Raw genomic sequence first — 11,300 nt, forward strand, 5'->3', positions numbered from 1 at the left:
TATAATAAAATAAATAAATTTTTTTTTTAAGTTAAACGGTTTTATTGAAAGCAATACTTACATTAAGTAATAATAATACCAAAACATAGAAAATAAAATAATTAAAAAAAAAATTTTAAGTTAAACGGTTTTATTGAAAACAATACTTATATTAAGTAGTAATAATACTAAAAGATAAAATAATTAGGTTGGTCCTAGGTACTAGTTATCACACTCCTCATCAATCTAGGGCGTTGATCAGACAATTAAATAAAAGCGTTGGGCGCGTGAAATTTCTGAAAATGTGAGGCGTAGCATAACCTGATTAAGGTTCAGTTGGTCTTACTTATGACTATCAATAGAAATTTGACGCGTCCAATGCTTTTTTTTAATTGTCTGATCAACACCCTAGATTGATGAGAAGTGTGATGACTAGTATCTAAGACCTACCTAATTATTTTCCATCTTTTAGTATTATTACTACTTAATGTAAGTATTGTTTTCAATAAAACCGTTTAACTTACACATTTTTTTTAGATTATTTTATTCCTCATATTTCTGCATCCTATACTCACTGTTGAATTCTATGTATATGCATGATTATGTGTGAGTTATATTGTTTTCTCTCTTCATCGCACACATGAACGTGCGTAATAGCTTCTTCATGTATGTGTAATAACGCCTGACCTCTTAGCTGCTGTTTACATGTATATGCTTGCCTTTCTGTTGTTGGCCTAGTGCACGTGTCGGCAAAAATGTTGTGTGGATGTATTAGTGATAGCGCTTTGATCGCACGAACCAATTGATTCACCGATCATTCGCTTGTTAGACTGCACCGGCTAAGCATACAATAAATAATAAATTATTGATGCGCACAATGGCAAGCGAATATTTTATGCTGCTTGATAGGAATTTCATAAAGACCTGCCTTTTGATCAATTTTTATAAAGGTAGTCCTTAAAATGTTTTTATTATCTTTTACTTACTACTTTAAATTCCACTTGCATATACAAATAGATCCCTATAATTTTCCTAATATATACATACATTTTTTACTATTACTATTAATATTTACGAATTTAAGACTGACACCTGATTGTTCTAGAAATAAATGGGCAACAAAACTATATATACACTAAAAAATTAAGAATTTTGATGAAAAGTCGCCAAATTTCGAGAATTTTTAGTATCATTTTCAAATAAAATTTACAGTTTCTCTATTAGATCCTGTTGCATTTTTTCATATTAAATTAGTTAAATTAATTCATATTAATAAAATGTATATACGTAAATACGTGCATATATTTTTCGCTGCGCAACTAGCGATACCAACACTCGATGTTGACACGCCAATTGCTCATTGCAGACTGAACCATTCACTAAACAAAGAGCGCAGGCTATCTGTGTGAGTTGCTCACCATCTTAAGATGTATGAAACGCCGATATCTGGCCTAGTGTCGTATCGAAACTGCTAATCAACACAATAGGTTTACAAAGTTATAAGGGGGTAAAGTTTCAAAGAAATTATGGGGTCGACGAATGTTGGAATCCATCCTAGAACACCCCGCTAGCTGCAACCATCTTTCGCACGTCACACTGACCGAGTGTGATCGTCCTAAATAAATTCGTTTCCGGCACACGCAACAAAATTATTTCACTCGGCCAGAGTTAGGTTCAACAAATTCCCCGAGCAAGAGAGTATGGAGCAGTCCAGCTGGAAGGATCTGCTCTGAGGATGACAATTCATGAGAGGGACGCAACAAATTAAATGGGGTTACATTGAAATGACAGACCCGGGTCGAGCAAATTCCCTAATTGCTCCGATACATAGAACCGGCTGCCGTGGGCAGCGAAGAAATGTTGTTTGTATTCCTTAGTACTTATATTGTAGTTCTGGAAAAGTATTTTGTATCTGATGGGTCTGAGGCTCGGAGCAACATGCAGTGGAGCTTCTCAGCAACTAGCTATAACTCCAGTAACACGTATGACAAATCTGAATAGATTGTTTCCCGGCAAACGCAGCAACACTACTATATCTCCAGGGAGCTACTCCGAAGATGACAAGTTGTAGATGGGACGCAACAAATTTAATGGGGTTACACAGAACTGGCAGCCCTTGGACGGGGAAAATCCCCAGTTGCTGCGATACATAGAACCGGCTGCAATGAGAAGCGAACAAAAAATAAAGAACCAAGTTTTGTCGGCAAGTTAAGTTTAATAAACAATTAAAACAATAGACAGCAAAATTGTTATGTGTAAAACATGGCTTAACATTTGAATATGTGACATAGAACCTCCTAATTTTTGAATATGGTAATACATTTTGAGCCAAAAATTTCATTCCATTATTTAATATTACAGAGGTCGGGAATTACAACGAAGGTTAGGCGATCGAGTGCGAGAAGCAGATCTTGATGCGAAAGATCGCAATAAAGAACAGGAAGAATTGGAAGAACTTCGAAACAAAATTTTTAATGGCGAATATGAAAACCCGTCACAAGAATACGAAAGGGCAAAAAAAGAACATGAAAAATTATATAAGCCTCATATATTGATAGATGTAAACTTGGAAAATTTGCAACGAAAAGAACGTGAAAAAGAGCGTATAAGAGAAAAACTGCAATCAATGGAAGCCAAACGACAAATTCTTGATGTTAATTCAAATGACGAGGGCGAACAGAATGTTGTAACTAAAACGTATTCCATAGAATCGATTTCAAATGATGACGCCAACTCCCGACCAGATTCAAATATTGAAATTCACTACAGCCGTCATAATTCTGAATCACGTGATTTCGTGTCTGGGGCGACTACTCAGACATTTAAAATCATACCATCAGGCCCATTGCAAACTATAGAAAATTTAAAACCTCAGTATGCAGATGCTACTACGCCACCTCCGCAGGTACCCATAATAAGTCTGAATTTGGGCGCTAACACAAAGAAGAAGAAAATTGAGTCTACTGGTGTCTTCAACAATGACGAAGACGTCGAGGATGAAATTAGTTCAAAAAGGCGAAAACTAGTTCCATTAGGTAACTGAAATATGTTAGTTATTTATATTTATTGAGATTTAATTACTTTTTTCAACACAGACTATGATGACAACCAAGGAAAAATAGTCGGAAGCACCTCACAGACAGATCGCCTTAATTCGATTGTAAAAAAATCGAGCCAGAGAAAACATGGTAAAAATGATACTGCGAGTACAGAGACAGTGCATAACAAAAAGGAGGAAAATAATACGAGAATACAGGATGAAAAACGACGCCACATTAAAAGTATTATTGATAGAATTCCCACACAAAAGGATGATTTATTTAATTATAAACTTGATCGAAGTGAAATTGACAACAATCTTATGGAGCGTAAAATTCGACCATGGATAAACAAAAAAATTATTGAATACATTGGTGAGCCGGAACCCACTCTCGTCGATTTTATATGCTCGAAGGTGCTTGCAGGAAGTTCGCCTCAAAGCATTTTAGATGACGTGCAAATGGTAAGCTTTCTATTTCTATAATTGTCATCATTTTTTTTATTAGAGGAAAACTCCATTTTAGGTCCTCGACGAAGAAGCAGAAGTTTTCGTTGTAAAAATGTGGAGATTGCTAATTTATGAAGTAGATGCAAAAAAAATTGGTATAGGTAAATAATATGTGTAAAATTGAGTTGCATATTTATATAAATTTAAATAAATTGAAAAATATAAAACGTGGATTGTATCTTTATTTTAAAATAAACAATAAAATTTCTAGCTTGACAGATTGTTAAGAAAAATCTTCGTTTTTAATAATACTTCTCCTCCAAAATGAGTTCATATTATTTTATATGTTTACGACTGCACATTAATCTCAACAGGCCCCTGCCCGTCTACAGATAAAGTAGCCTCAAGAATACATGATTATCTCCCCAACTTTTCTGGGTTTTTAGGTAAAGTCAATATTACAAAATGGGGTCTCATTTGACAATATATGTCCCCTGTTGTTGTTGTGGCAGTGCTTCGCACCATCCAATAGGTTTCTTCAGCTTTTTATTTCTCTCCTTTATGGGGAGTATTTTCCCCTCACTGTATAGGTGATATATGGGGACATAAGAAGACCTCCCGTGGCAGTTCAGAGCGCGCTGTTTTGACAGGTTGAAGTTTCCTCCAGTGTGTTCATTTTTGGTTCGGCGACCATATTGCTGACGCGTATCATACAAGCGTCAGGCAATTGCTTTGCGGCTCTGGACTTATGGTAAAATTGCGGCTGAACACTCGCAAAAATGTAGATCCCGAACGAACCTCACACCCAGTATTTTTGGATGTAAGACAATCAGTAGCGTAATGCCATCGACGTCGATTTCCGATTTGATTTTTTCATGTTGTGAAGATGGTATGCATTCGTCTGATCGTTCGGGCGAAAGGATTATCGGTAGGTGGTCTGCCAGCTGACGCAGTTTACAAGTCCTGCGCATACGATGTGAATGTCTGGGGAGATAATATAATTTCCTGTCATTCGTGTAGGAGTTCTAGTTTATCGTGCAGAACACCGTGTCCTGAATTTGATGTGCCAACATCTTATAAGAACTCCATTTAGAGTTTACACTCTCACACACTATTACAAATATATAATGCTCTTAGCTTCTTTTCATGTTTGGATTCATTACGATATTTATTTATTTATGCAAATAAAAGAAATTACACGAATTAAATAAATCTTACATAATTAATAAAATTACAAATTTTAATTTAAAACTATTTTTAACAAAAACTTTTACAACTGAACTCTTCGAGATCATGGTATAAAAAAGAAGGTAGTTCCACTAAATTTTTTTTGACGTATTTGGGGATTTTTGAAGGTTCATAATGTTTGTTGTTTTGCTAGAAGCGTTGCCATACCGTTACTGTTTAAGACGAAATTGTGGTTTTCCGATATGGAAATTTCCTTCAGGATGAAAGCGCAATGGTCTTCTGAGACAATATTAATATGCTTTAGCACGATTTATGTGCATACATATCGATTGAGAATACAGTAAAACATACAATTTTTTGAAAAATAGTGGATAATGACTCATATCTTTATGGCTGCTTGACCCCTAGACAGAAAAAAATACACGATCAATTATGTTGTTCTAGCATGGCCCTATTATCATGCCCCTACAGTGGATTTTTCTTAAGGCATGGTATTTAATTTGTTACGTTTGTGAACGGCCACATCCATGTCAATGCTAAAACGGCACAGAATGTGTATAGGCGAAGCTTCCCCAAGGTGACCCCTTGTACTACAGGCAAACGAACTCTCATAACTAGTGGGTAACCTGCAGAGAAACAGGGCAATGTTCTCCCTCCTCAAGGGCTTGTTATGGTCCACTTGGGAGATTCACCCTTGGAACGTACTAGTTGGCTAGTGATAGGTGAAGAGGTCAGGATTCGCCTCACTCATGTCTGCCTGGGGTGGTTAAAACGATATTTTTTTTTCTTTCATACTAGTGGCATCGCCAAAAAATCCAATGACATTAACGATTTTTCAATATCACATGGCTCACTTGTGTAGGTGGCTCATCTCATCAGCTGACTTCGGTTTCTGTCATGGTGCTGGCATAGAGATTGTCAAACGGAGATGGCAAGCGCAAAATGTACCCAACCCATTGACAACTAAATACGGCGCGGTGGTAAATTTTCTTTCATTAGAAAAAATTGCCCCATCGCATTTAAAATTACTTAACCTAGCGCATAATGCCCCACGACACAAGAGTTGCAAATGGTATGCTTCCTCTACATTCGCCTAACATCAGCACAAATGGCGTGGTGCGCATTTTTATTTTTGGGAAAAGAATAAAAAGAGATTGGTCTTCGTCGGTCGTGGTCGCGAGAATCAGAAGTCGAAAAGTACGTGTTGTGCTAAAAAGCTATAAACCAATTATTGTCATTATAATTAATACCCTATCTGACTTTTTTCTTTTTCTTTTTTATATATGTATATATATTCTTCGTGCTACAACGCACCGTGCGAGAATATACATTGGTGCTATCTCACCGAGAGATTTTACAAGCGACCTTAACTTGAACTATGCAGTCCACATCACAAAAAAGGCAAATCAAGATCATCAAATATCTGGGCAACCGGCGTATAGATATATACACGTACATAAGCATTAATATTGAAACAAATAAAAGTTCGTATTAGAAACATTTTTCTCATTTATTACGGTGTTAGTTAATTTGCGTTCTTGGGTCATATAGGTGGTTGTTATTTTTTGCAAATTAAATTTAAATTAAACATTAAATTGCCTTAATTTCTGTATTCATATCTAAAAATGGAATCGTTTATACAAAAAGCAGAATCGATCTTGGAATTTGAAACATATTTCAATGATCAACCCACAGCTGACCACTCCATAATCTCCCTCAGTATTCAGCAGGGTGAATTTAAGATTATGTGGGGAAGCTAAGGTCTGCATATAAAGAAGCTACCTCCTCCACTCAGGGGCTGCAACCAAAAGAACTTTCTTCAATTAAAAAGAAATATATATTGTCATACCAATCGTATGTACGATGTTTGACTGCAATGGGTAAGTTGTCTGAAAAGTTATCAAAGGGCACCAAGAAGCTTGAAGCTCCAACCACCAGAACACACAACATACGTCTTCCTCCGTGCGATGCAGCTATGTTCAAGGGTGACTATATGTCGTGGCCAACATTCCGAGATATCTTCACGGCCATTTACATATCGAACAAGGACCTTGCCCCGATTGAGAAGCTACTCCATCTTAATCACAAAACTCAAGGGGATGCTAACGATATTGTAAGCAATGCACCTTTCACTAATGAAGATTTTGATATTGCCTGGAGAGGTATGAAAATAAGCGTAGTTTAGTGAAGGCTCAACTCGACACTGTCGTTAGCATAAAGTCCATAGAGTCTGATTGTGGTAAGTTAATAAAGGATTTACAATTAAAATTAAATAATTGTATGACAGCATTAAAGGGTCATAAAACAGATCCTTGGGACGTCCCCTATGCATACCTGTTTCCTGAAAAATTGCCCGAAAACAACCTCCTGCTTTGGGAACAGTCTTTAGGGAACAAAGGAATAGTAACAAAAAGGCAATTTGTAAACCCATTATGTACATGTAGCTTAAGTTATTAGAAGTTAAGCAACCCTGTTGTAATTGTAAAACTATCGATATGAAAATAGAGGGTAACCTTGAAAATAAATATGGTGGCCGGCACTTCCGGTAAATCTAAAGACTAGAAAAGTCTTGTTTCAACTTCATCCTTAAGCATCGTGTAAAATAATTGAAATACCCAACCAATTTACAACTTCAGCTGTGGGGTAAACCCTTAAAAGTAAGTGCGATACAAAATTTTTACAATGAACCAATCGAGACAGGAAATTATATATGCGCTCACTGAAGCGCATGTGAATTTTCCACAATCGGCAACCACAACTCAATTACGCAAATTGCAGTATTGTGCACAATGAGGATGCCGTCGAGGCCGCTACCACTGCCCATGTTGGAAAAAATGCCGAAGCTGCCACTAAAGCTGATGCCGTAATTAATGCCAGTACTACCACAAACGCCTATGCCGCCACTAACGCCGCACAGTGTAACTTTTTTCCCTTTTAGGATGCCAAAAGTCCAAAAAACAATGTTGTCCAATCTCAAAAATGTTTCGACATGTAACAGATTAATAACCAACTGTGTAAAGTGTATACACAGCAAAGTAAAAAACCGACGATCACCATGATAAGCATTATGAATCTTGGATGATTGAAACAAGCGTAAAAATCATTTCACAGTCCAAAATTTTTGACCAACTTTGTGACCACGTTGTGGATTTTTCGATAACTGTTTTGACTTCAAACTATTTTATTTAACATACTTGGGTAGTTTAGCCCCGTAGGCATTTTTTTAAAGTTAATTTTTTTTTTGTTTTAGAGAGCCACTAAAAGTTTGGTAAGCTTGGAAAATTTTTCGTTTTCAATAGAATAATGCATCTAAATACACAAGTAGTTTTACGAAACCTATACTGTTTTTTTATTGATTATATAACACGTATATTTCAATAACCACTTTATTTCCAGCTTTTTGAATTATTTGTGTTATTCGATGTGATTATCGAATAAATATTGATTGTATTTATTCTCGCGAATTTTTTTTCCTCGCGCAAAAAAAACATTTTTTTTTCTTTTCCAAGAAGACAATCGTCGGTATTATAGGGTGAAAGGGGGTCAATTCTGACCTTTTCCTTTAACCCCTAACTACCTTGCGTTTTGCTGTAGATAGAAGTTTTTTTTTTTAAAAACCAATACGTTTAACAATTTACTAAAAAATTTTTTTGATTATAATGTCGCTTGACCAATCGTTTGGGCGAATGTCCAGGAATACTCCGTTCGGGAGTGCTGGAAATTTAAAGGGAACCAGTTCCGGGGTAGCAATAATAGGGGGGCTTTTTCGAAGGCCAAGCGTCCCCTGGTGATGCATACACCAGTAGGTGGGCGAAATGGAGGTCCAGCGAGGACGAATGCAAGCCCGGACGAAAATGACCAGCACGAAAAAATGGATACACCGGGAAGCACCAGCAATCTGAACGCGCCCCTGATAAATGCGCATAATACCTCGGGGCTAATGACCAATGTGTCGACATATGCACTGGGCGGAGCTGGTGCCATGCTACTAAATCATGGGAATTTTGGAGAAGCTGCAAGCTATAGGGCGCATACCCCAGGGATCCGGGCCGAAGCTCCTCGGGGAGACTCGTGGGTGGAAGTGTTACACCAACTTTTTCGGACCTCGCAGGAAGAAATGCGGAGGGAGATGGGGACGATTCGAAACAACATGGACCAGCTCAACGCAGCTCTCGAGTATGCTCAACAATCGATGAATTTTAACAGGAACACGATTAGAACGGAACGTAACTCACTTCCAGCGGTTGTAACCCCAACGAACCCTGCGCCGAGCAGCATAGTAGTAAAACCCCAGGAGTGGAAAATATCGTTCGATGGCACTGGGAGCGTTGCGGATTTTCTGTTTAAGCTAAACACCCTGTGTGAGCGTACACAATGTTCCGACGACGAAATAATGGCTAGTTTCCACCTATTCCTTTCTGGGCGGGCCGAAGAGTGGTACTGGTTGTTTACAAAACAAAACCCAAACGCGAATTATGCATTTTTGTGCTATTCATTAAAGAGAAACTTGGTACTCTGAAAAGTGACCACGAGATCATGATGGAGATCTTCATGCGTAAGCAGAAGCTAAGTGAGTGCTATGACGTGTTCCACACGGACATAGTCTCCTTAAATGCGCCCCTAAGAGAACCAATGTCAGAGGTCTTACTGATTGACATCATAAAAAGGAACGTCAACAGTAGCCTTAAGCTGATGCTCTTCAACGCGGAAGTGAGAACCCTTCATGATCTACCCGATGTAGCACGCAGAGGGGAAGAAGTGCTGAAGGAAAGCAAGTTATTGGGAACCACTTACCCGGGAATTCACCGACCAGAATTCTGCAACGTCAGCATAGGGATGCCGCTTGCCAGACGCATTTTCCACTTAGTCTAGAAGAAAGGGAACGTAGGTACGAGCGAGTGAGACATGCGATTTTTGAAAATCAACCGGTATCCGAAAACATTTGGAGGTGCAGGAAAAGATATCACCGGAGAGTACAGGAGCGTAGATTGCTGCAAACCACCACGTTAATGCTTATGGAGGATGAAAAGTCTCTCGTTAAGGCAAGAATCAAAGATAGTTTTATTGTGGGGTTGTTGGACTCGGGAGCCAACGTCTCCATCTTGGGGAAGAATTCCTAAAAGATAACGGCTTCGATTATCAGCCCCTATATGCATTCATATATACCGCGGGTGGCAACAAGCAAAAAATCTTAGGCTCGATATCTTTACCGGTCACCTTCAAAAATACCACAAAGTTTATTCGTTTTTACCTTGTTCCTTCACTCCTCCAAGAAGCTTACTTCGGGGTTGATTTTTGGAGAGCATTTGCGTTAGCTCCCGAAATATTCCCAAGTGTAGAGTGCATAGAGGTTAGCAATGAAAAGGACGAAGAACTTAATCTCCATGATTTGTCACCAACCCGGAGAAGAGATTTACAGAAGGTCATAGAGGCATTTCCTTCATTCCAAAAGTTAGGTCTGGGGCAAATGAAGTTAGTGGAGCATCACATTGACACTGGTGATGCGGCTCCTATAAAAAGCAAACATTCCCCTCTTTCGCCACCGAGGCAAGCCGAAGCTTTTAGCGAGATAGACAGGGTACTCGAATTGGGAGTTATAGAGCAATCGAACTCTTCTTGGTGTAGCCCTGTGATACTGGTTCGGAAAGCACGGAAAGTTAGGTTGTGCATAGATTCCGGAAAGGTCAACGCGGTAACTAAGAAAGACTCATACCGGCTGCCTCATATTAACGGCTTATTGAGCAGACTGAATGATACGCACTTTATTAGTGGCATTGATCTGAAGGAGCCGTTCTTTCAGATCAAAATGACGGAGTCCTCCAAGGAAAAAACAGCATTCGCGGTTCCGGGGAGGCCTCTGTACCACTTCGAGGAAATGCCCTTTGGTCTGTGCAATGGACCGCAGACTATGAGTAGACTGATGGACTAGACAATCCCTTCACGTCTGCGGGAGAATGTCTTCGTCTACCTGGACGACCTGATGGTATGCAGTACGAACTTTGAGGACCACCTGAAGTTGCTGGCGGAAGTGGCAAAGTGTTTGACCGACGCAAGTCTGACAATAAACGTAAAGAAAAGCAAATTTTTTCAGAAGGAAATTCGAAATTTAGGGTACTTGATAGGCAGCGGGTGCTTGAAAATGGATCCGGGGAATATATAAGCGACGCAAAACTTTCCGATCCCTAAATCCCCCCGTCAGATGCGTAGGTTTGTGGGCATGGCAAATTGGTACAGGACATTCATTACCAATTTTGCTAACTTGGCAGGTCCCTTGACCGACTGCCTTCGTAAGTCATCAGGCCCTTTCAAACTTACCACTGAAGCTATAGAGGCCTTCGAAAAACTTAAAGTAGCCTTGAGTTCCGCTCCTGTCTTGGCCCAACCCGATTTTTCTAAAGAGTTTGTAATCCAATGCGACGCTTCCAAAATAGGAGTTGGTGGGGTGTTTTTCCAGCTCGATGATGAGGGCGCTGAGCATCCAATCGCGTTCGTTTCGAAAAAGTTGAATAATGCTCAACGCAATTATACAGTAACCGAGCTGGAATGTATCGCCGCCATAGTCAGCGTGAAGCGCTTCCGACCATATATTGAAGGATTACCGTTTCGGATTATCACCGACCACTCTAGTCTCAAGTGGTGGATGACG

The 11,300-nt window shown here is 39.0% G+C and overlaps 1 protein-coding gene across 1 annotated transcript in view; it reads left to right on the forward strand.

Moving 5' to 3' along the window:
• Positions 1-3,759, forward strand: part of LOC137250101 (RNA-binding protein 25) — a 72,831-nt gene extending 69,072 nt beyond the window's left edge. Inside the window, exons 7-9 of the mRNA XM_067782395.1 lie at positions 2,341-3,014; positions 3,075-3,481; positions 3,543-3,759. Coding sequence (XP_067638496.1) covers positions 2,341-3,014; positions 3,075-3,481; positions 3,543-3,635 — 1,174 coding nt within the window. The 3' untranslated portion in view covers positions 3,636-3,759. The remainder of the gene's footprint in view (positions 1-2,340; positions 3,015-3,074; positions 3,482-3,542) is intronic.
• Positions 3,760-11,300: the final 7,541 nt, after the last annotated feature.

The sequence above is a fragment of the Eurosta solidaginis genome, chromosome 4 (genome assembly GCF_040869045.1).
Source record: "Eurosta solidaginis isolate ZX-2024a chromosome 4, ASM4086904v1, whole genome shotgun sequence".
Lineage (NCBI taxonomy): Eukaryota > Metazoa > Arthropoda > Insecta > Diptera > Tephritidae > Eurosta > Eurosta solidaginis.